At 42.3% G+C, this 25,969-nt stretch overlaps 1 protein-coding gene across 2 annotated transcripts in view; it reads right to left on the minus strand.

Annotated features, from left to right (window-relative positions):
• Positions 1–21,148, minus strand: part of DPYS (dihydropyrimidinase) — a 110,681-nt gene extending 89,533 nt beyond the window's left edge. Inside the window, exon 1 of one of the 2 annotated variants that reach the window (XM_065902704.1) lies at positions 20,807–21,148. In XM_065902704.1, the coding sequence (XP_065758776.1) occupies positions 20,807–21,070 (264 nt within the window). In that variant the 5' untranslated portion in view covers positions 21,071–21,148. The remainder of the gene's footprint in view (positions 1–20,806) is intronic. The other variant, XM_065902705.1, reaches the window with a different exon arrangement.
• Positions 21,149–25,969: the final 4,821 nt, after the last annotated feature.

The following is a 25,969-nucleotide window of genomic DNA, read 5'->3' on the forward strand; positions in this document are numbered from 1 at the left end:
GTTTTACATAATATGATACAAGCTCATATATGCCATATGAATTAAGTAATGATGAGTCTCATGAAACTGAAGGTGTGATGGTAAAACAGCCACTTTTGTTAAAACTACAGCAAATTTCCTGGGGCTAGCTATAATTTAATCATGAATAAATATTTATCACAAATGCTTCACATCCCTAATGAACTGAAAAGGAGCAGACATTTGTCTTTTTTCATTTCTTCTCGTTCTGTTTCTCTTTCCCGCTATCCTCCATTTCCTCAAATTTCAAAATAGGAACAAAGTGTCTGGGAGAGGACAGCCAGGGGCCAGAGTGTGCAATGGATGGAAAATGGAATCTGTCTTTTTCCAAACCACTAGGGCATCATCCATCCATCTGCCACAAGGATCCTAGCTGCTACCCTGGGACCTGGCGAACAGTGGTCGGGCACCGTCAGCGTCCCTCCCCGTGTCCCTCGAGCCTCTTTTTGGTCTCTCTAGTCACCCAGGGTCCTTTGGCAGCCCAAAGTTTTCTCAAATCCCTGAACATGATTTCAAGAGCTGAAATACTTCCTTCTTTCCCCTGGGTTCAGGGAGCCATGTGTCACAGCAGCAATTCTGTAATCTCAATTAAAGGGGACACAAAGACGTGGGAAGGAGACCTGTACCTCCCACTAAGTATTTGCCTCATAAGGAAGAGCTTGTTCAAACACTCAGTCCTTCATTAAGCATTTTTTTTTTTTGTCTTCTGAATCCCTTTAATTTACTTTTTATTGAAGGATAATTGCTTTACAGAATTTTGCTGTTTTCTGTCAAATCTCGACATGAGTCAGCCATAGGTATACATATATCCCCTCCATTTTGAACTTTCTTCCCATCTCCCTCCCCATCCCACCCCTTTAGATTGATACAGAGCCCCTGTTTGAGTTTCTTGAGCCATACAGCAAATTCCCGTTGGCTATTTTACACATGGTAATATAAGTTTCCATGTTATTCTTTCTATACATCTCACCCTCTCCTACCCCCACGTCCATAAGTCTATTCTCTATGTCTGTTTCTCCATTGTGGCCTTGTAAATAAATTCTTCAATACCATTTTTATAGATTCTGTGTATATCCATTAGAATATGGTATTTATCATTCTCTTTCTGACTCACTTCACTCTATATAATAGGCTCTAGGTTCATCTACCTCATTATAACTGACTCAAATGCATTTCTTTTTATGGTTGAGTAGTCTTCCATTGTGTATATGTACCACAAATTCTTTATCCATTCATTTGTCAATGGATATATAGGTTGCTTCCATGTTCTAGCTATTGTAAATAGTGCTGCAATGAACAATGGGATACGTATGTCTCTTTCAATTTTGGTTTCCTCGAGGTATATACCTAGGGGTGGGATTGCTGGGTCATATGGTGGTTTTATTCCTAGTTTTTTAAGGAATCTCAATACCGTCTTCCATAGTGGCTGTATCAATTTACATTCCCACCAACAGTGCAAGAGCCTTCCCTTTTCTCCACACCCTCTCCAGCATTTCTTATTTGTAGACTTTTTGATGAGGGCCATTCTGACCAGTGTGAGGTAATATCTCATTGTAGATATCTCATTTTGATTTGCATTCCTCTAATAATAAGCGATGTTGAGCATCTTTTCATGTGTTTGTCAGCCATCTGTATGTCTTCTTTGGAGAAATGTCTGTTTAAGTCTTTTCCCACTTTTTGACTGGGTTGTTTGTTTTTCTGGTATTGAGCTGTATGAGTTGCTTGTATATTTTTGAAATTAATCCTTTGTCAGTTGTTTCATTTGCTATTATTTTCTTTGATTATCTTGCTTTGATTCATGTCATCGAGTGTTCTGCCTATGTTTTCCTCAAAGAGTTGTATAGTTTCTGGTCTTACATTTAGGTTTTTAATCCATTTTGAGTTTATCTTTGTGTATGGTGTTAGGAAGTGTTCTAATTTCATTCTTTTACATGTATCTGTCTGGTTTTCCCATCACCATTTATTGAAGAGGCTGTCTTTTCCCCATTGTATATTCTTTCCTCTTTTGTCAAAAATAAGGTACCCATAGGTGCATGGCCTTATTTCTGGACTTTCCATCTTGTTCCATTGGTCTATATTTCTGTTTTTGTGCCAGTACCATACTGTCTTGATGACTGTAGCTTTGTAGTATAATCTAAAGTCAGGAAGATTGATTCCTCCAGCTCCATTCTTCTTTCTTAAGATTGCCTTGGTTATTCAGGGTCTTTTGTGTTTCCATATGAATTGTCAAATTTTTTGTTCTAGTTCTGTGAAAAATGCCATTGGTAATTTGATAGGGATTGCACTGAATCTATAGATTGTGTTTGGTAGTATAGTCATTTTCACAATATTGATTTTTCCTACCCAGGAACATGGAATATCTCTCCATCTGTTTATGTTGTCTTTGATTTCTTTCATTATCTTATAATTTTCTGAGTACAGTTCTTTTGTCTCCTTAGATAAGTTTACTCCTAGATATTTAATTCTTTTGTTGCAATGGTGAATGGCATTTCTCTTTCTGATTTTTCCTTGCTAATATATAGAAATGCAAGTGATTTCTGTGTATTGATTTTGTATCCTGCAGCTTTACTAAATTCACTGGTTAGCCCTAGTAATTTTCTGATACTATCTTTAGAGTTTTCAATGTAAAGTATCATGTCATCTGCAAACAGAGAGAGCTTTACTTCTTTTCCAAGATGGATTCCTTTTATTTCTTTTTCTTCTCTGATTGCTGCATCTAGGACTTCCAGAACTATGTTGAATATAGTGGCAAAAGTGGACACCCTTGTCTTGTTCCTGATGTTATGGGGGATGCTTTCCATTTTCACCATTGAGAATAATGTTTGCTGCAGGCTCATCATATATGGAGCTTAGTATGTTGAGGTAGGTTCCTTCTATGTCCATTTTTTGAAGAGTTGTCATCATAAATGGGTGCTGAATTTTGTCAAAGGCTTTTTCTGCATCTATCGAGATCATCATATGGCTTTCATCTTTCAATTTGTTAATATGGTGTATCACACTGATTGCTTTGTGTATATTGAAGAATCCTTGCATCCCTGGAACAAACCCAACTTGATCATGGTGTCTGAGCTTCCTGATATGTTGCTGAATTCTGTTTGCTAAAATTTTGTTGAGGATTTTTGCATCTATGTTAATCAGTGATATTGGCCTGTAGTTTTCTTTTTGTGTGTTGTCTTTGTCTGGTTTTGGTATCAAAACCAGATGGTGGCCTCATAGAATGAGTTTGAAAGTGTTCCTTCCTCTGCAATTTTTTGAAAAAGTTTTAGAAGGATAGGCATTAGCTCTTCTCTAAATGTTTGATAGAATTCTCCTGTGAAGCCATCTGGTCCTGGGCTTTTGTTTTTTGGGAGATTTTTTATCACAGCTTCAATTTCAGTGCTTGTGATTGGGTTGTTCATAATTTCTATTTCTTCCTGGTTCAGTTTTGGAAGATTGAACTTTTCTAAGAATCTGTCTATATCTTCCAGGTTGTCTATTTTATTGCCATATAGTTGGTCATAATAGTCTCTTATAATCCTTTGTATTTCTGCATTGTCTGTTGTAACCTCTCCTTTTTCATTTCTAATTTTGTTGATTTGATTCTTCTCTTTTTTTTTCTTGTTGAGTCTAGCTAAAGGTTTGTCAATTTTATCATCTCAAAGAACCAACTCTTAGTTTTATTAATCTTTACCATTGTTTCTTTCACTTCTTTTTCATTTATTTCTGCTCAGATCTTTAAGATTTCTTTACTTCTACTAATTTTGGAGTTTTTCTTTGTTTTTTTTGTTATTCTTTTTCCAGTTGTTTTAGGTGCAAAGTTAGGTTGTTTATTTGGTGCTTTTATTGTTTCTTGAGGTAGCATTGTATTGCTATAAACTTTTCTCTTAGAAGTACTTTTGCTGCATCCCATAGCTTTTGAGTTGTGTTTTCATTGTCATTGTTTCTAGAAATTTTTTTATTTCCCTTTTGATTTCCTCAGTAACCTGTTGGTTATTTAGAAATGTATTGTTTAATCTCCAAGTGTTTGTGCTTCTTACAGTTTTTTCTTGTAATTGATGTCTAGTCTCATAGTGTTCTGGTCAAGAAGATGCTTGATATGATTTCAATTTTCTTAAATTTACTGAGGTTTGATTTGTGATCAAGATGTGGTCTATCCTGGAGAAAGTTCCATGTGCACTGGAAAAGGTGTATTCTGCATTTGGATGGAATGTCCTGAAGATATCAATGAGATCCATCTCATCTAAGCTATCTTTTAAGGCTTGTGCTTCCGTATTAATTTTCTGTTTTGATGATCAGTCCACTGGTGTGAGTGGGGTGTTAAAAGTCTCCTACTATTATTGTGTTACTGTCAATTTCTCCTTTTATGTTTGTGTTTGTCTTATGTATTGAGGTGCTCCTATGTTGGGTGCATAGATATTTACAATTGTTGTGTCTTCCTCTTGGATTGATCCCTTGATCATTATGTAGTGTCCTTCCTTATCTCTTGTAATATTCTTTATTTTAAGGTCTATTTTTTCTGATGTGAGAATTGCTACTCCAGTTTTCTTTTGCTTCCCATTTGCATGAAATATATTTTTCCATCCTCTCACTTTCAGTCTGTATGTGTCTTGAGGTCTGAAGTGGGTTTCTTGTATATCTCCAAGATATATAGCATATATACAGGTCTTGTTTTTGTATCCATTCAGCCAGTCTGTGTCTTTTGGTTGAAGCATTTAATCCATTTACATTTAAAGTAGCTATTGGTATATATGTTCCTATTGCCACTTTCTTAATTGTTTGGGTTTGATTTTGTAGATCTTTTTTCTTCTGTTGTATTTCTTGACTATATAAGTCTCTTTAACATTTGTTGTAAAGCTGGTTTGGTGGTACTGAATTCTCTTAATTTTTGCTTGTCTGAAAAGCTTTTTATTTCTCCATCAATTTTGAATGAGATCCTTGCTGGGTACAGTAATCTTGGTGGTAGACTTTTCCCTTTCAGTACTGTAAATATATCCTGCCATTCCCTTCTGGCCTGCAAAGTTTCTGCTGAAAGATCAGCTGTTAAACGTATGGGGTTTCCCTTGTATGGTACTTGTTGCTTCTCCCTTGCTGCTTTTAATATTTTTTCTTTGTGTTTAGTCTTTGTTAGTTTGATTAGTGTGTGTGTTGGCATGTTTCTCTTTGGGTTTATCCTGTATGGGACTCTTTGTGCCCCTTGGACCAGACTGACTATTTCTTTTTCCATGTTGGGAAAATTTTCAACTATAACCACCTCAAAAAGTTTCTCGTATACTTTCTTTTTCTCTTCTTCTTCTGCAACCCCTATAATTTGAATGTTGGTGTGTTTGATATAGTCCCAGAGGTCTCTGAGACTGTCCTCAACTCTTGTCATTCTTTTTACTTTATTCTGCTCTTCAGAAGTTATTTCCACCATTTCATTTTATTTTCCATCTCACTAATTCATTCTTCTGCTTCAGATATTCCACTATTGATTCCTTCTAGAGTATTTTTAATATCAGTAATTGTGTTGTTTGTCTTTGTATGTTTATTCTTTAATTCTTCTAGGTCTTTTTAAATGATTCTTACATTTTCTCCATTTTGTTTTCAAGGTTTCAATCATCTTTACTATCATTATTCTGAATTCTTTTTCAGGTAGTTTGCCTATTTAGTCTTTATTTATTTGGACTTCTGTGTTTCTAGTTTGTTCCTTCATTTGTGCAGTATTTCTCTGTCTTTTCATTTTTTTTTTTTTTTTTTTTTTTAGACTATTGTGTTTGAGGTCTCCTTTTCCGAAGCTTCAAGGAAAGTTGAATTCTTTCCTTGAAGAAAGTTGAATTCTTTCTTCCTTTTGGTTTCTGCTCTCCTAAGGTTGGTCCAGTGTTGTGTGAGCTTTGTATAGGATAAGATTTGTGCTGAGTTTTTGTTTGTTTGTTTGTTTTTCCTCTGATGGGCAAGGCTGAGTGAGGTGGTAATCCTATCTGCTGATGATTGGGAGTGTATTTTTGTTTTGTTTGTTGTTTAGATGAGGCATCCTGCACAGGGTGCTACTCGTGGTTGGGTGATGCCAAGTCTTGTATTCAAGTGGTTTCCTTTGTGTAAGCTCCCACTATTTGATACTCACTACAGGTAGTTTTCTGGTAGTCTAGGGTCTTGGAGTCAGTGCTCTGATTCCAAATGCTCAGGGCTTGATCTCTCCCTAGGGTGTCCTCCAACACTGTGCTGATCTCTGGATCTGCTATGGGACAGATTCTAATCTGGTTCTACTCCTGTGTGTTTCTGCCTCCAATGTCCACAGCTAGCAGAGTTAGTGCGTTTTCTTTTGTGGGAGCTCTCAGTGGCCTTTTATATATTCCATAGACACAGAGTCTGCTTAATTGATCATGTGGACTTAATTTGCAGCTTATATAATTGGTGGGAAGATTTTGGATCTTCTTCCTTAGACACATTGCCCCTGGGTTTCAACTGTGGTTTTAGTTCCACCTCTGGGTTTCAATTGTGGTTTTGTTCCACCTCTACATGTGGGTTGTCCCCTGGAGTTTAGCTCCTGAGGCTGCCCTGGAGGGCTTGGGTTTGCCCCTGTGAGGGCCGGGTGCGGAGGTGGTGCGGCTGCTTATGTCTCAGGGGTTCTGGCAGCACCAGGTCCTCAGGGGGTTGGTGGCTAGGATAGCAGGAAATACAGTGCTCTAGAAGGGTATGGCAACCAGAATTGGCCAACATGCTCCAGTATTCTTGCCTGGAGAACCCCCTCTCTGACAGAGAATCCTGGCAGGTCACAGTCTACAGGTTCACAAAGAGTCGGACATGACCGAGTGACCCTATGAGCATAGATGCAAGACTTATTTTTTGCCTGTGGCAGCTCTGCCCCAGTGAGAGTTGAGCATAAGATGGTGCAGCTACTTGTCTTGCGGGGACCCTGGCGGCACCAAGTGTGTAGGGACACAGACTGCCTCTGCCGCAGGAGTTATGACCCTATCAGAGTCTTTTTTCAAGCCTTTTTTAGTTGGCAGTCAGAAGGCCTCTTTGGTCAGTCTTTCTCTGTAGCTCCACCTATTCAGGCACTTAGAGGACTCCCTTGCCTGGGGAGTGCTGAAGAAGCTGAAATCAAATGGTTCTATGAAGACCTACAAGACTTTTTAGAACTAACACCCAATAAATGTGCTTTTCATCATAGGAGACTGGAATGCAAAAGTAGGAAGTCAAGAGATACCTCAAGTAACAGGCAAATTTGGCTTTGGAGTACAAAATGAAGCAGGGCAAAGGCTAACAGAGTTTTGCCAGAGAATGCACTGGTCATAGCAAACACCTTCTTCCAACAACATGAGAGAACACTCTACACATGGACATCACCAGGTGGTCAATACCAAAATCAGATTGATTAAATTGATTAATCAGATTGATTATTCTTTTCAGCCAAAGATAGAGAAACTATACAGTCAGCAAAAACAAGATGGGGAGCTACTGTGGCTCAGATCAAGAACTCCTTAGTGCCAAAATCAGACTTAAATTGAAGAAACTAGGGAAAACTACCAGACCACTCAGGTATGACTTATATCAAATCCCTTACAATTATACAGTGAAAGTGACAAATAGATTTAAGGGATTAGATTTGACAGAGTGTCTGAAGAACTATGGATGGAGGTTCATGACATTGTACAGGAGGCAGTGATCAAGACCATCCCCAAGAAAAAGAAATGCAAAAAGGCAAAATGGTTGTCTGAGGAGGCCTTACAAATAGCTGAGAAAAGAAGAGCAGCTGAAGGCAAAGGAGAGGAAAAAGAGCAGAGTTCCAAAGAGTAGCAAGGAGAGATAAGAAAGCCTTCCTCAGTGATCAATGCAAAGAAATAGAGGAAAACAAGAGAATGGGAAAGACTATAGATCTCTTCAAGAAAATTAGAGATACCAAGGGAACATTTCATGCAAAGATGGGCACAATAAAGGACATAAATGGTATGGACCTAACAGAAGCAGAAGATATAAGAAGAGGAGGCAAGAATACACAGAAGAACTATACAAAAAAGATCTTCATGACCCAGGTAACCATGATGGTGTGATCACCCACCTAGAGCCAGACATCCTGGAATTCAAAGTCAAGTGGGCCTTAGGAAACATCACTATGAACAAAGCTAGTGGAGGTGATGGAATTCCAGTTGAACTATTTCAAATTCTAGAAGATGATGCTGTGAAAGTGCTGTACTCAATATGCCAGCAAATTTGGAAAACTCAGCAGTGGCCACAGGACTGGAAAAGGTCAGTTTTCATCCCAATCCCAAAGAAAGGCAATGCCAAAGAATGCTCAAACTACTGCACAACTGCACTCATCTCACATGCTGGCAAAGTAATGCTCAAAATTCTCCAAGCCATGCTTCAACAGCACATGAACCGTGAAACTTACAGATGTTTAAGCTGGTTTTAGAAAAGGCAGAGGAACCAGAGATCAATTTGCCAACATCTGTTGGATCATTGAAAAAGCAAGAGAGTTCCAGAAAAACATCTATTTCTGCTTTATTGACTATGCCAAAGCCTTTGACTGTGCAGATCAAAACAAATTGTGGAAAATTCTGAAAGAGATGGGAATACCAGACCACCGGACCTGCCTCCTGAGAAATCTGTGTGCAGGTCAAGAAGCAACAGTTAAGTTCCAGAAAAACATCTATTTCTGCTTTATTGACTATGCCAAAGCCTTTGACTGTGTGGATCAAAACAAACTGTGGAAAATTCTGAAAGAGATGGGAATATCAGACCACCTGACCTGCCTCCTGAGAAATCTGTATGCAGGTCAAGAAGCAACAGTTAGAACTGGACATGGAACAACAGACTGGTTCCAAATCAGGAACGGAGTACGTCAAGGCTGTATATTGTCACCCTGCTTATTTAACTTATATGCAGAGTACATCATGTGAAATGCCAGGCTGGATAAAGCACAAGCTGGAATTAATATTGCCAGGAGAAATATCAATAACCTCAGATATGCAGACGACACCACCCTTATGGCAGGAAGCAAAGAAGAACTAAAGAGCTTCTTGATGAAAGTGAAAGAGGAGAGTGATAAACCTGGCTTAAAACTCATCATTTAGAAAATCAAGATTATGGCATCTGGTCCCATCACTTCATGGCAAATAGATGGGGAAATCAATGGAAATAGTAAAAGACTTTATTTTTTTGGTCTCCAAAATCACTGCAGATGGTGACTGCAGCCATGAAATTAAAAGATGCTTGCTCCTTGGAAGGAAAGCTGTGATCAACCTAGATAGCATATTAAAAAGAAGAGACATTACTTTGCCAACAAAGATCTGTCTAGTCAAAGCTATGGTTTTTCCAGTAGTCATGATGGATGTGAGAGTTGGATTATAAAGAAAGCTGAGCGCCGAAGAATTGATGCTTTTGAACTGTGGTGTTGGAGAAGACTCTCGAGAGTCCCTTGGATTGCAAGGAGATCCAACCAGTCTATCCCAAAGGAAATCAACCCTGAATATTCATTGGAAAGACTGATGTTGAAGCTGAAGCTCTAATACTTTGGCCATCTGATTTGAAGAACTGAATCTCTAGGAAAGACCCTGATGCTGGGAAAGATTGAAGGTGGGAGGAGAAGGGGACGAGAGAGGATGAGATGGTTAGATGGCATCACTGACTCAATGGACATGAATTTGAGCAGGCTCTGGGAGTTGGTGATAGACAGGGAAGCCTGGAATGCTGCAGTCCATGGGGTTGCAAAGAGTTGGACACGAATGAGCAACAACTGAATTGAACTGGTCTGGGGTCCTTCTCTTGTTTGGCACATCAGGCACATAGAGAGGGCCCCCTGGCTGGGGTCCTACTCTGTAGTTCAGAGTGTCAGGCATTTGATGGGCCAGACTCCCTATTGTTCAGCTGCCAATGCTGGCGCGTGGGAAGAGAGAAGCTATGGTGGTGGTTCCACCGCTGACGCATGACTCAGCAGTATCGCCTTGCTTACATGGCTGCCTGGCTTTCCTCTACTGGCATTTCCCACCATGGTCTCCACCCTCACATCCCCTCTATCGTCTCTCCACAGTCAACAGCAGCCCTCACCCTGTGATTGCTCCATAATCCCTAAACTCCAGCTCCCAGCTGCTGCACCTTCCGGGAGACCAGTGTTCCTATCCAGGGTATGTATGGCTGCGGCAAGAGCTGATTCTCATTCCATTTAGGCTGCCATAGATCAGCTATTTCACTCTCAGCCTTAAATGTTTCTTCTCTGATGCAGACAATTGTCCCGCTGTGGGGATCAGACCCCTGCTTCAGTTCCCCACCTGCTGAGGGCAGGTCCAGTCCTACTAATGCTCCTGTTTTTCTCCCTAGTTCCTTCGCCCTACTGAGTTTGCGTGGTCCTCTATCTTCTTTTCCACTGGTCAGGTACTCCTGTCTGCTCTCAGCTGGCGTTCTGCATGCACTTCTGTGTCTGAAGGTGTATCCCTGACGTATCCGTGGAGAGAGGTGTACTCCACCTCCACCTACTCCTCCGCCATCTTGTTCTCTCTGTGTTAAGCTTCTTATATACATTAACTCATTGAATGATGCCTTGCTACAGTCCTGAGAGATAGAAATTGCTTTTCTTATCTTACAGTTGAGGATACTGAGGCTCAGAGATGTCAAATGACTCTCCAGGGCCACACAGTTGGCAATTCTCATTGGGAACACAGAGGAGGCTGCAACTTTGAGCAGGAGGTCTTACATTCTGCCTACACTGGGCCTCAACCCCATGCAGGCCTTTTCCCTTTACCCAGTCTTCAATTTAGTATTATGACTTCCAGCCTATTGACCCAGTTCATCAGTGAATTCTTACTTGAAGAAATGCATAGGTTGGTAAAATAAATCAACCGTTTAGGAAACCCAAGACCATACCAAAACAAAAGAAATCCCATTGAACTATGAATTGTAAATGCACAAAGGAAATGAAATTTTATTAAGCTCATGTCATGTTCATCATTTTGAGAAAAGCCATTGAAATAATGTGCTCCTGAAAGAGTTACAAGGAAAAGCCTTATCTTGATGCTTTTTGCCTTCACACAGCTACTACTCATGGGATAATTAACTTTATCCAGCAAATCAACTCATCACAACATCGCATTCCTAGCTTACCTTGCAGATTTTCAGTATTCACTGAACTGCTTTTAACATCAGATGCTTTTCATTCATTTCACAACATGTTCACCAGGATCAACATTTGAAGAATAAAAAGAGTTTAGGGGAGGGAGAACCAGGAAAGAGGGAAAATTCCTTTCATATTTTCATACAAAACCTAATTGTTTCCTTTGTATTTACTGCTGATTGACTTCACCCTTATTTGTCAGTTAGCCAAACAAAATGCATTTACCTCTTCTAATCTTGGCTCATAAATCAATTCTTTCAGCTCCTAATTACTTTGGCTGTTCTCCCTTGAAAACCTTCTAATTTGTCTAAAACCTTCTCTTAGGGAGAAAAGAGCAAGTACTTGCTATCTTATGTGCAAACCTTGTTGTTCAGTCTCTAAGTCGTGTCTGACTCTTTGAGACCATATGGACTGCAGCATACCAGGCTCCTCTGTCCTTCACCATTTCCCGGAGTTTGCTCAGATTCATGTCCATTGAGTTAGCGATACTACCTATCTCATCCTCTGCCTCTCTCTTCTCCTTTTGCATTCAGTCTTTCCCAGCATCAGGGTCTTTTCCAAAGAGTTGGCTATTCACATTAGCTAGTCAAAGTATTGCAGCTTCAACTTCCGCATCAGTCCTTCCAATGACTATTCAGGGTTGATATCCTTTAGGATTGACTGGTTTGATCTCCTTTCTGTGACTGAACATAAATTGGGATAAACTCTAACCAACAGTAGGATTATAATATTACATAACACAAGATTTTACTTAAGACTGTATTAGACTGTATTGAAAGCATCTCAGGTGTTTTCTTTTATGGCCTCGCTGAATTTTCATTTCTAAGCTCATCTTGGAACAAGTGACTTTGTTTCACTAAAATTCATCACAGGACTTGCTCAACCCAAATGAATCAAAAAAGAAATCCAACAGGACATTTGAGCCTGAGGGAGAAAAACACTTGGCTGAATTTTCAACTTTCTCATAGTCACTAAGACTTAGGAAAGCAATTTTCATGATTCTAGTTTATATTCTAACTTCAGAAGCATAACCAGCTTTGTAAAAAGACGTCCTCCACAGGGACTTCCCTGGTGGTCCAGTGGGTGGGAGTCCACCTGCCGGTACAGGGTACACGGGTTTGATCCCTGGTCCTGGAAGGTCCCTCGTGCTGGGGGGCAACAGGTCACACACTCTAGAGCCGGTGCTCCACAACAAGAGAAGCCAGCACAGTGAGAGCCCACGCATCATGACTAGAGAAAGCCAGAACGAAGCAGTGAAGAACCAGCAAGGCCAAAAATAAAACATAAGTAAATCAAATTAAAAATAAGTAAAAATACTTTAAAATAGGTGTCCCACAGTACCTTGCCTTACTCTTTGCCTCCCCAAGTGTGAAACATTAATCACACCATCACCCATCCAACTGGGCAAACCACAGACTTAAGAGGTACCCTTGACGTCTACCTCTCTTCCCTGCTATCACCAAGTCCAATCCATCGGTAAACGCATCCCCTCCCCGACATACACCCTGAGTCACCATCCTTCCATCACTGCTGCGTGGGCTACATGCATCTCCTGACCAGGCTAGAGCAGTTAGCCTCTGTACGGTCACCTTGTCCTCAGCCACGCTGGCCACTTTCCACCTTTTATTGACTTCCCTCTGCTGTTAGGAGGAAGGAAAAACAGTTATCACACAGCTCCCTAAAGCTCTGCACGATCCGAGTTCCTTTCCATATCAGAGAGTCAAGTCACCCACATTCTTCTCTCCTTGTCCCTTCTCTGATCCAGGGACTCTTTTTTTTCTTAAGATTTTTTTTTTTTTTTTTTTTAAATGTGGACCATTTTAAAAGTCTTTACTGAATTTGTTACAATATTGCTTCTGTTTTATGTTTTCGTTTTTTGACTCTGAGGCATGTGGAATCTTAGCTCCCTGATTAGGGATCAAATCTGCACCCCCTGCACTGAAAGGTGAAGTCTTAACCACTGGATTGTCAGGGAAGTCCCCAGTTCAGTGACTCTTAGCCCTGGCTGCCAGTAGGCCTGCTTTAGGGAACTTTTATCCCATCCTCCAGAGATCTTTTTTATTTTGTTGATGTAGTTTCATTGCCATATGCCTCATGCCTGTTACAGTCCATAAATATTCTTTAAATGTTTAAGGGAGAAAGGAAAAGAGACCAATGAATTTCTCCCAGAAATTATGAGGTAGAATAATTAGGATGGTTCACTTCTCCAATAGCAAAGAGGGAAAGCTGTGCAGATTGCATAATCATGCGCGATTCCGCTTCTTAAAAACATTGCTAGCCCTGGCTATGTTATTTCCAAGATCCTTCTATGAAATTGTTAACATGGAATGTAGACTTTAAGCACATTTGAAAGCTGAATGCTCAGTTTTGTCCCAAGCCTATTACTTAATCAGTGTTAAATAGGACTTTTAACAAAACAGAATTACAGTCTATTTTTATATCTATACCTCCAATAATTTCCTGTTTTTTTAAAGATTATGATCTGCTTTATTTTATTTTAAGCATTTATGGGTAAAAAGATCCTCGGGGCTGAGGAACTCATGACTACTATCACTGTAACACACAATTTCTCTATTAGAGGCAATGAAATGTAACAGAAACAGTGAGGTGTCCTCCCTCAATTGAGACTTGACATCTGAAAAGAAGAGGACAGAGCAGTGTTGGGGGCAGGCTCTGGGCAGTTGCTGAAGCTCACTTATCAGAAATGTAGCCCAGTGATGTCAGCAATTAGGACTGGTTACTAAGCACAAGGGAAAATGCCAGATTGCAAGTGTTCACTCAAAAATAGTCACACAAAATTCAAGTTAAGCCTACACATCCAAAAGTTCACTGCGTATAATTTATTACCAATGCCAAGAAAAATTAGAGCCCCATATACCTCCAGTCTGTCTGCCATTGAGAACAAAGATCACGGTTTCATCTCTATAACTCCAACCACAGTGCCTGGCACTTAGGGGGTTTCCAAGAACTATCTGTTGCCTGAATTCATGGAACCTAATTATGAACTTTAAAAATCCATCGCTTAAGGCTATTCCATATTAAATGGCAGTGATGAGGTCCAGAATGTGCCACTGTGGCATAAAAATCATTTTGAGCTGAAGGCATCTGAAAATAGATGCCTCCCCCCCCCCCTCCCTCCACCTCCCCAAACTCCTTTACCTGCCTGAAAGCAGAGCCTTTCAAAAAAGAATTGAATTGTCATAAATTCCCTTCCAGGAAGATAAGCCTTACTACCTGATACTAGAAGCTTGCACCACACCTAAATAGATCTTGTCATGAAATATCATATCTCCATCTATTCTCCTAAGAGCCCATCGGTCTCTCCTAAAAGCCATTTGTTTTCCCATAAGTGCCCTTCCCATGTTAAGGTGATAGGCATGCCTGTGCTCAGTCATATCTGACTCTTTGTGACCTTTTGGACTATAGCCTTCCAGACTCCTCTATCCATGGAGTTTTTCAGACTAGAATACGAGTGGGTTGCCTCTTCCTCCTCCAGGTGATCTTCCTGACCCAGGGATTGAACCTGCATCTCCTGTGTCTCCTGCACTGGCAGATGAATTCTTTACCGCTCAGCCATGGGGAAGCCCCAAGGTGACATAGAAGCCCCTAATTCTAACTTGCCTTCTTGAATCACATTTTTCTGTGAACTTGGACTGAATGTACATGAATTTTAAAAATCTATCTTTCCTCTTTCGAATCTGTCTTTTGTCAGTTCAATTCGTGGGGCTGGTTTTAGTTGCTAAGTCATGTCTGACTCTTGCGAGTCCATGGACTGCAGCCCACCAGGCTCCTCTGTCCATGGGATTTTCCAGGCAGGAATACTGGAGTGGTTTGCCTTGGTTTCCTTCTCCAGGGGATAGCCCCAACCCAGGGATCAAACTTTGGTCTCCTGCACTGCTGGCAGATTCTTTACCGACTGAGCTACCCACCAAACTAAACATAAGTGGTCAGAGGAAAAGTTTTCCTTCCTGATGGCAGTATCAAGGAAATTGTGATTCCTGACTACCTCTGTCAGACACTGAAGACATGTGGTCCAGATAAATGAAGAAGAAAACAAGTAGGAGTGAAAAGCATGCAAAACACAAATATGAAAATGGAAAGAAGGCAAGTCCCAGGTTCTGTAAAATTCAATGAAAGGCTTCCTAACACACAACACCCTCAATAGAGCCAAAGCCCTACTTCATACTGAGTGGCTTCAAATTAATCTTTGAGATGGTTTTATTTTTGTCTTCTGATTAGTACAAAGATTAAATTTGTAATCAGTAAATAGCCACTGATGGAAATCATAGAATTACACACTTTTACAGCTGGACCATGGAAGCTATTAACACAAGAATGTTCAAAGCTCAGCCTTACCAGCAATGAAAGAAATGCTTGTTTAAAAACAGTAAATTCTATGCTTTCCCTCTTAAATTAGCATCAATTTTTAAAAAGTCAACATCCACAATTAGCTAGGATGCAGTGAGATGGGAATTAGGATGTATTGCTGTGGAGGTGGGTGGGGATTGGGGCATAAACTGAAAGGCAATCTGGATGCATGTGTTAGACTCTTTTAAGATGGGTCCAATGCCGGCCCAGGCATTTCACCCTGAGGGGTGATTTCCACGTCAATTATCAAGCATTTGAGCAATGAATTACGTTGTACTGTTATACACAAGCCAAAAAAAGCTGGATGCCACCAAAACATCCCACATGAGCACAGTGAGAGTGGAGGTGTTAACAGTAGGGGAAACAGGAAGAAAAATGGGTCAAGTACAAGGAAAAACGTTTATATGTCCCTCCCAAAAAAGAAAAATCTGAAATGAAAATGTTAAAAGCAAAATGTTGAAACTGTAGGCGATCTAACTATTATTTTTCTTTATACTCTTCTGTATTTTCCTTTTATTTTTTTAAAAGGGGTTTCTTCATTCAACTCACATATATTAAGCGATTATAATTTCCAACCTTTTCCTGAATGATGAATATATATTTTCACTACTTAAAAACTTTGTTTAATCGAAGATGTTCTCACTATTATTGCCTATTTTACAGATAAGGAAACACTGACAATACCCAGAGAGGAAATGACTTGCCCAAGGTCACAGAGTCAGCCCGAACTCTTTCTGAAACCCATCCTGGAGCTCCGAAAAAGAGGCAACAGAAAAAGAGGTTTGGTTTGCAACCAAACTCTCTGAATCACAGCTCTTCTACAAGGTGAGGAAGCTCTATAAATACAACCGTGAATGTGTGCTTAATCATATACCTTCCACTCCCTTATTATAAGTAATCACCGTCATGGCATTTTACCAAAAAGTTCCGGAGCAAAGTATAATTTTCTCTCTTGATAATTTTGAGGACTTTTTGTCCTTCACATAAAAGGTGTTCTGCATTCTCTCAATTTTAAAAAAAAAAATGATTTTTTTGCCAGCTACTGATGCTGCCAGGTTTTTAATGTGAGTTCACCCACTCCAAGTTGTGTCTGTGTCTGAATACAAATATATATATATTTGAAAACTGACTGAATTCTTTTAATTCACTTTCTTATCACAGGATGTTGTAAAAGCAGTCATAATTCCTTCAAGTTTATCTAATTTACAATACCCATTTGAATAAAGAATCCCATTGTCTTTCACAACAGATATTAAATTATTGGAAGACTACTGTACATCTAGTACAGAATAACAAAATGAAATGTGGTTTCTTTAAAGCAGGATGCTATTACCATTAGTTATATCGGAAGGAAGGCTTTTACCTGTAATTAAGTAAATCAATTATAAGCTTTAAACCTACTTCTGACATGAATTAGATTTCCAACATGTGTAACCTTTGGTTGACCTATATTTCAGTTTTTAAATTTGGCTCCATCACAATCTAGTGATCGATAGATAGAACACCACAAACAGCATCCCTTCTGTTTGTCAGATATTATAAATGATCAGCCTGGTGCTTTCAGGAAGCCCACACTGGTCTAACCTTTTAGGGCCCATCTCCTGAAAGCATGATATATCAGTCTTACTTTATGGCTTTCTGTACTTAAGGTACCTATTTCTGTACCCTTAGAGATGATGTGGCTATAAATGCAGGTACAAATGTCTCACAAACGCACTCCCTGCAGTGTATATTTATTTTGACAACCTTAACTGTCTCCAGCACTGGGAAGGTGAAGGGCTACTGTATAGCTTAAGGTTGACTTTGCTCTGTCTTTGACAAAAGCCATCTCACAGTAACATATCCCTTACTTATATAGGTTTTTCATCTATCTATGGCCACTTTGGTGAATCTAAACATTAGATTTTTTTTAAAAAAGTCATCATTTCAGAAAGGAAGAGAACCTAGTATAGAAGGCTGTTTATAATAGCCAGGACATGGAAGCAACCTAGATGCCCATCAGCAGACGAACGGGTAAGGAAGCTGTGGTACATATACACCATGGAATATTACTCAGCCGTTAAAAAGAATTCATTTGAATCAGTTCTAATGAGACGGATGAAACTGGAGCCCATTATACAGAGTGAAGTAAGCCAGAAAGATAAAGACCAATACAGTATACTAACACATATATATGGAATTTAGAAAGATGGTAATGATAACCCTATATGCAAAACAGAAAAAGAGACACAGATGTACAGAACAGACTTTGGGACTCTGTGGGAGAAGGTGAGGGTGGGATGTTTTGAGAGAACAGAATCAAAACTTGTATATTATCTATGGTGAAACAGATCACCAGCCCAGGTTGGGTGCATGAGACAAGTGCTCAGGGCTGGTGCACTGGGAAAACCCAGAGAGGGAGGTGGGAGGGGGGATCAGGATAGGGAATACATGTAACTCCATGGGTGATTCATGTCAATGTATGACAAAAACCACTACAATATTGTAAAGTAATTAGCCTCCAACTAATAAAAATAAAAATAAAAAAATAAACTGAGAAAACAAACAAAAAAAAGAAGGCAGGCGGTCCTGAATTTGAAGAACGGCTCCGCCACTTACTAGGTGTGCAGCCATGGCCACGTGACTTACATTTCAGCTTCTTTAACTGCAAAGGGTAGACAGTGGCACCTGGGATGATTGGAAAACAAAGCAAAGTGCCTAAAACGTAGCACAGACTTGATGAAGCAAAGGCTGCTCAACAGTACTCATGTCTTTCAAGTTTAGTATAAAATATGACCAGCATTTACAAAAGAGTTCTTTGTCGCAATTTCCCCAAACCCAAAACCACCAACCCTGAGTTGGGAATTATTGTGAAGACTCTAGAAAAGAGGACAAGATAACTTCATAATGGCCTTCTTTCAGAACTCAGGCCAATACTTTAATGCTCATGTTTATCTATATTTACTTGTCTGGTTCCCTGTTATGGAGTCTCATCTGTTTAGGGAGTGGGGGTGGGAGGGTGGGTATCTCCTGGGATTCAACCAGCCCATTTAAAGTAAACTTTTGCAACTTTGCCCTTTTGTGAATACTGTTTAATGTTCAACATGCATTTAGTCTTTGCTCAATCTTTGACCTTATCTCTGACCATATCGTTTTCTGCTTGCAATTCTAAGCTCATGAAAAACATGTTTTCCTTTAATATCTTGACAACCTTTAAATGAGAAATGCCTAGAGAATCAACCAGAAAGTTCTTTAAATAATATGCTACAAAAAGCTGTCTTCTAAGTATGGAATCATGATGTGAAGTGAAAGTGCAAGTCACTAAGTTGTGTCCAACTCTTTGCGACCCCATGGACTATACAGTCCATGGAATTCTCCAGGCCAGAATACTGGAGTGGGTAATCTTTCCCTTCTTCAGGGGATCTTTTGAACCCAGGTCTCCCACATTGCAGGCGGATTCTTTACCGTAATGGAATCGTAAACCTCTCCAAACTGGAATCCCAGAATGGACAAGAACATGTAGAAAACTGAGAACTACCTCCCTGGATCTTCAGGCATGCACCAATCATCTTGAGAGAGAAGAAACATCCCTTCCCCACAGCATTCTAACCCTTCTTGGCTGCTTCATCTGGGATGAGAGAAAGGGAAATAATGAAGGGGAATGATGCTGGTGGGCCTGGTGACTGACTGATGATCAGCAACAGCAGCTCCCTACTTGGTAAATGGGGGTGTCAATGAAATGCCCTGCCATCAGCAATGCGCCGAGTGAATGATGAGTCCATGACAACAAGAAAGTGCATGTACGATAACTGAATACAACAGGATACATGATTTCTATATACAGGTACACACATGCACAATATCACCTCAGTTATGTAAAATAAAGCATACGAAAACCATAAAGACATTAAACCACAACATTGTCACCAAGTGAGAAATTATGGGTAATACTGTTCCTCTTTTTATTTTTCTATTCCCCCCCCCCCCAACTTTCTACAACCATGTATTGCTTGGATATCTGAAAAAAAGTATTTTACATGTCAACATAAATAAAGTTGTTGAAATTTAGCAAATTTCACGTTTTAGCAAAAGAGAAAAGTGAATACTATTCAACAGATACTGATCTTTCCTATAAAAGACCTTGACCATTGTCCTGGTAATTAGTAACTAGGAGGAAGCTTTGCAAATGTTGGTGTCAGCAGCCTGCCCCAGACCTTCTCTCTGGGTCAGATAGTTCTTTTTTTCTTAAACGCTTTGGTCAATTATAGAGGATTGGGAACGTGGAGGAAGAGAGGTGTAGAGAAAGTGAAGCCGTTAGAAATCGGTAGGGTAATGGATAAATCCTCAAAACTGCTTTGAAACCCCACAGCCTGTACTTGGACTAAACGGCCCGATTTGCTTCATACACTTCAGAGCACAGTCAATGAGAAAAAACCTGCACAGAGAGCTCAGACCTTCCGGATATCACTACTTGCATTTTGCAAGGAGCTGGCTGTGCCACCCACAGCCCCAACGGGAGCCTCAAGAAGGGTGCAGGTCAGGCTCCTGGCAAAGTGGCTGTGTGCAGTTTTTACTGCAGGTTCCTATAAGCTGCCCTGTTCATCTTCTAATTTTTATTTATTTTTTTCTTCCGGGAGCTTTGGAGATTCGTTTCAGTTCTTTTCATAGGCTGAGTCTTTAGGCCTTTGTGTCTAGAGAAACCCAGGCCTCCCTCGCCTGGGGAGATCTGTAATCTGATCCTTCTACCACTCTGTGAAAGCCGCAGGTGCTCAATCGGCAAGAATCAGGGTCTGAATTTGATGTCCCCTGGCAAGCAGGTAGGAGAAGGGGTGGGGTCAGGTCGAGAGCTATCGCTGGGAGATCGTTTCTGCAACAGCACTCTTGGAAACCTTCGGCGGCCTTGCATGAATACTTTTTCTGCTGGAGGGTGGCAGCAACGATTGTGGATGTGGTGGGCTCAACACCATCACTCGCCGTGCGCTGCTAACTTTTGAGTGGTGAATGGATTTTTCATTTGGTTTTGGCTGAGAGCGTCGACTACAAAGAGTATAGATATTGAGGAGGACTTTCGGAGTTTCACAGAACACCAAGTGAAAAGGAGGGGTTCGGGGGAGGGGGATGGAGAAACGAGGGTGAGGGAATAGGTTGCTTTAAACGAGTCAGATTACCCAAAGAGAGGCGCAGGGGGGCGTCTGGTTGGGCCGAAGCAGAGCTGATGCCCCCCGAGGAGGACCACCCAGAAGAAAGGAGCTCAGCGTGGGGGCCCGCATCCGGCGGGGTCGGCCCGGCTCGCTCCTCCGGGTCCGGGGACCGCGGGAGAGGCGGCCGAGGACTGGGCGGGCGTCCGGGGTGTAAGGGCGCGCGGGGGCCGGGTACCTTGGTGCCCAGATGGAAGTCGTCCACGGAGCGCGAGCCCATGAAGGGGAACTGCATGTGTGTGTGCGTGTCGATGCCGCCGGGCAGGACCAGCTTGCCGGTGGCGTCGAGGACCCGCAGCCCGGCGGGCGCGTCCCCGGGCGGCAGCAGGTGGCGCCCCACCGCCCGCACCACGCCGTCCTCCACCAGCACGTCGGCCTCCTGCGAGCAGTCGTCGTTGACCACGCGCCCCCCGCGGATCAGCAGGAGCGACGGCGCAGCCATGGCGAGGGGCGCGTTCCTCCTCGGTGCCCGGGGACAGCCCCGGGGCCCCGCGTCCGGGTTTATCAACTCGGCCGCGGGACGGGGTAGGGCCGGGAGAAGGGGCGTATCCACCTCCAACCACCATCCCGCCAACCCGGGGCTGGGCCTGCACCCAAAGGATGGGGGTGCAACCAAAGGTCAGTGCAACTCAGACTCTGCTGCTCCGAATCCTGCTCTACGTGTGGGTCTTGGTCATTAGAAGGGAAACATCTTGAGGGTAGTTTTATTAATTTATTTTTTGAAGTTTTATTTATATGAACTTTTATTGGATACGTTTATTTAATATAAAAGTTATTTATATTAACATATTTATATGAACTTTTATTGGAGTGTAAGATATTTACAATGGGGAGGGAAGTGGGAGGGGGGTTCAGGATGGGGAACACACATAAGTCCATGGCTGATTCATGTCAATGTATGGCAAAAACCACTACAATATTGTAAAGTAATTAGCCTCCAACTAATAAAAATAAATTTAGAAAAAAAGAGATATTTTCAATGTTGTGTTGGTTTCTGCTCTACAGCGAAGTGAGTCAATTATACATGTATCCACGCTTTTAGATTCATTACACAGTACTGCGTAGAGTTCCCTGTACTATCCAGTAGGTTCTTCTTGATTGTCTGTTTTATATATAACGCTGTGTACAGGTTAATCCCAGTCTTCTGATCCTCCCTCCCCACTTTGGTAACTGTTTATTTTCTAAATCTGTGAGTCCCTTTCTGTTTTGTTAATAAGTTCATTTGTAGCATTTTTTTTTAGATTCCACATATTAGTGATATCATATGTTTGTCTTTCTCCCACTTCACTCTGTGTGACAATCTCTAGATTCATCCATATTGCTACATTTTTTATGGCTGAGTAATATTCCATCATACATATGTATATGCCACATCTTCTTTATCCAGTCTTCTGTTGGTGGATGTTTAGGTGGTTTCCCTGCCCTGGCTGTTGTAAATAGTGTTGCGATGAATTGGGGTACGTCTGTCTTTTTGAATTATGGTTTTCTCTGGCTGTATGCCCAGGTGTGGGATTGCTGGATCATATGGTAGCCCTATTTTTAGTTTTTCAAGGAACCTCCATACTGTTCCCCATAGTGGCAGTACCAATTTAAATTCTTGGTAGGAATGTAAGGAGGGTTTTCCTTTCATGGAGGTAGTTTTAAAGGCGAGGGATATTTGCTTTCCTTTATAAGAAAAGGCACTTTTGGGAAAGAAATTCACCTCATCTCTTCTCTTTATGAAAAATGTGTCTGTACCAAAACACAGACAGAGGGAGAAGGAGGGAGGAAGGGAGACAGACAGACAGACACCTCTGCAACAATGAAAATACCCATGCCTGGAAGACCCACTTGATCTGTATTTCTTTTTAAATATTCTTAATTATGTGAGGAACAACGATAAATGACATCCTTACCCTCAGGAAACTAAGAGACAACAGTAACACACATACATATTTCAATTTATAACTACACAAACCAGAAGTTTCTACTTTTGAGAGAGGGTACGTATATGAGTTTAGAGGAAAGGGAAAGTTTATTTCTGCCTTGAAAATTAGAGATGGAAGATTCACAAAGAATATTTGATTTCAGGTATGTGCTTAGTCGCTCAGTCAGTCCGACTCTTCGTGACCCCATGGGCTGTAGCCCACCAGGCTCCTCTGTCCATGGGGACTCTCCAGTTAAGAATACTAGAGTGGGTTGCCACGCCCTCCTCCTGGGGCTTTTCCCAACCCAGGGATCCAACACAGGTCTCCCGTGTCGCAGGCGGATTCTTTACCATCTGAGCCACCAGGGAAGCCGAAGAATACTGGAGTGGGTAGCCTATTCCTTCTCCAGGGGATCTTCCCGACCCAGGAATTGAACTGGGGTCTCCTGCATTGCAAGCAGACTCTACCAGCTGAGCTACCAGGGAAGCCTGAACTCTAGCATAGAGGACATGAATGTGGAGAGAGGAGGGGTGGGGAGAGGGCTGGCTTTCTAGGTGAAGGAACAAGCTAGGTAAAGGCACAGAGGAGATGATGGCACGTTGAGTCTGAGCCCCGTGTGGTTAAGCTGAGGGGTTAGGGTTGGACAAGAGGGGACCAAAAGGGACAGTCAGAGAGAAGGGAGTTCAGGGAGCCCTGTGTGAGGGAAGACAGCAATGCAGGATTTTCAAGGGCACCAGGATCAAGGGCCCTTGTAAAGAAGTGGTGGAGAGAGGCCGACGTGCGCTCTTCCGCCGTCTGTTCTCATCCTCCTCCTGCCGGTAGTCGGTGGAGTTTCTTTGGCAGGAAATCCTCCACGTGCATTCTCAGAACACTTGTCTTGGTGGAACTGGTGGCACCTCGGGTTCTGGGACTGGCCTACGTACCTCAGTGCTCCCGATCAGGGCAGGACGTCATCACAGCCACAGTGATGTGCTCAGAGATGACGTGGGTCCCAAGAAGACTGACTGTGCTCAGTGAGAGCAGACCCTAACTTGTTTTTGTTGAGCAGAGGGGAAGCTTTCTCTTTCCTGTTGGACTTGCATCCTGGAGGGAGTAAACTACAACAGGGAAGAGTCCCACGAACAAGCCAACAGAGACAACAGGAAGGAGAGATGGAGAGGGACTGCGTTCTCATGATGCGCTGCCACTCCTGAAACCAACCGTGTCTGATGACCCCTCTTTTCAGACTCGCCAGTGTTTGCTTCAGCGGGTTTCCTTTGGATTTTTTGTCATTTTCAACCATCAGCTGACAGAGAAAGGGAAGACCCTTCAAGTTTGGGGACTAAGTAGTCACATGTGACCTTGGAGACGGCGTTTTTAATAATGGAATATAAGGTATTATTAGCACCAGATTTCCTCAAGTCTCAGATTACACAAACCTCACAATGATTAAAAATTAGGAAACATCAATAAAGTGCCATAGATTTGGCAGTCAAGCCAGGAACAAGAAACCCAAGAAGGTAATGTGATTTTTATCCAAAGGCTGTTGTGGAAAGGTGAAAAGAATAATTATAAATATAATGAAACTCCACCAAGCTACACACATAACAACACTCTAGGAAGATAAGATTGGTTGGTGTCAGGGTGGTTGTGACATCCTTTATGAAATTATTCAGCTGGGTGACTTCAAAGGTGTCTTTATCTCAGACACTTGATCACAAAGCGCCCTGTAACACAACCCAACGCAAACGCTCCACATTTCATTAACTCAAGCTTGTATCAGGAAAGGGAGTTTGTAGAATGTCACTGAAGCAGGAGGAAATAGCTCAGAGAGCGCCACTGACCACACAGAAGGGTCGGTGAGTTTAAGGAGAAAAGCCAGCTCGCAGAAGGGGTCTTGCCCCTCTCTGGTCACCGCTGTCCAGACGCTGGGCCGTGTCCGCCATCCTGCCTGCTGGAGGCTGCGTCTGAGCAGGTGTTCTCAGAAGGGAAGCTTGTCCTGAGACCCCTTACCTCCCTTTTCTCTGCCTACTCAGACCAGCGGGCCCCGAGTGGACAGGAAACAGCAACCCCAGACTCGATGGCGTTGCCACTGGAGGACGGCGTGAAGCAAGATTCCTGCTCTTTTGCCTTCTTCTTGCTGGAGGATCAGTCTGACTGACTAACATGCCAAAGGGTGTCTGAGGAGCCATTACTCCTCAGAGGACTCGCTTTGAAGGAGGATTGTGGATGCTTAACCCACAGAAACACGTTGTTCAGTCGGTCAGTGTTGTCCGACTCTTTGCAATCCCGTGGAGGGCAGCACGCCAGGCCTCCCTGTCTCTCAGCATCTCCCGGAGTTCAAGTCCATTGAGTTGGTGATGCCATCCAGCCGTCTCATCCTCTGCTGTCTCCTTCTCCTCTTGCCCTCAGTCTTTCCCGACGTCAGGGTCTTCTCCAGTGTGTAGGTGAGAACCGTCAGAAAGGAAGGCCTTCCCAGCTCTGACTGATGGTCTCAAGGGACAGAAAGGCTGAGCAGCAGAGTGACTTCCTTCTCTGAGCAGCTCAGGTTTTGGGGGAAACAAACCCCCCAGGTCCAGGCATATCTGGTCCTCCACAACCCTGGAGTCACTGAGTTTGCTTTCCCTGTTCTCCTGAGCCTTCCTCACTCCTGCTCCAGGCCCTGTGGCTATGAGGGGTTTCAGGGTGTTGTTTCCAGCTCGAGGAAAAGTTGTCCATGGGGCAGAAAGAGGAGACGATGAGGGTGTGTGAGCCAGAGTGAACAAGGAGAGAATGGGCAGAGCTGGGCGTCTCCAGTACGCCCCAGCCGGGAGCTGTGGGCAGCCCTGGCCGCCTGGCCCTCACTGGTATCAAAGTCCCTGGCAGGGGAATGAGGTTAAACCTGAATCAGCGATAGAACAGGCGGGTAGGTGGCATGGAAGGGAATCAGGAGTCTAGTGTAGCTCTGATGCCAGCTTCTGGTGTGAGTCTGGGCAAGTCACTCTCAGGCTCCTCAACTGAAAAATGAGGAGCTAGTTTGACAAGACCTTGTAAGGCTTCCCTGATGACTCAGACAGTAAAGAATCTGCCTGCAAAGCAGGAGACCCAGGTTCGATCTCTGGGTCGGGAAGATCCCCTGGAGAAGGGAATGGCTACCCACTCTAGTATTCTTGCCTGAGAAATCCCACAGACAGAGGACCCTGGTGGGTTACAGTCCCTGGGGTCACAAAGAATCGGACACGACTGAGCGACTTTCACTACTACTACATGTACTGTTACAGTCCTGTGATTCTGCGAACAGGGACAAGTCGCCCATCCAGAGAGTGCTGGGCATAGGTCTGAATTAGACTCTTCTTGGGTCCAGGTGAGTGAATTACAGACCAGGAAGCACTTGCCTTCTAGACTTGGGGCTGCTTTATTTCTGGGGCCTCTACTGAGGCAGAGGGGATCTGCTTGGAAAGAGTTCCACGTACAGA

Source organism: Muntiacus reevesi, chromosome 12, assembly GCF_963930625.1.
Source record: "Muntiacus reevesi chromosome 12, mMunRee1.1, whole genome shotgun sequence".
Classification (NCBI taxonomy): domain Eukaryota; kingdom Metazoa; phylum Chordata; class Mammalia; order Artiodactyla; family Cervidae; genus Muntiacus; species Muntiacus reevesi.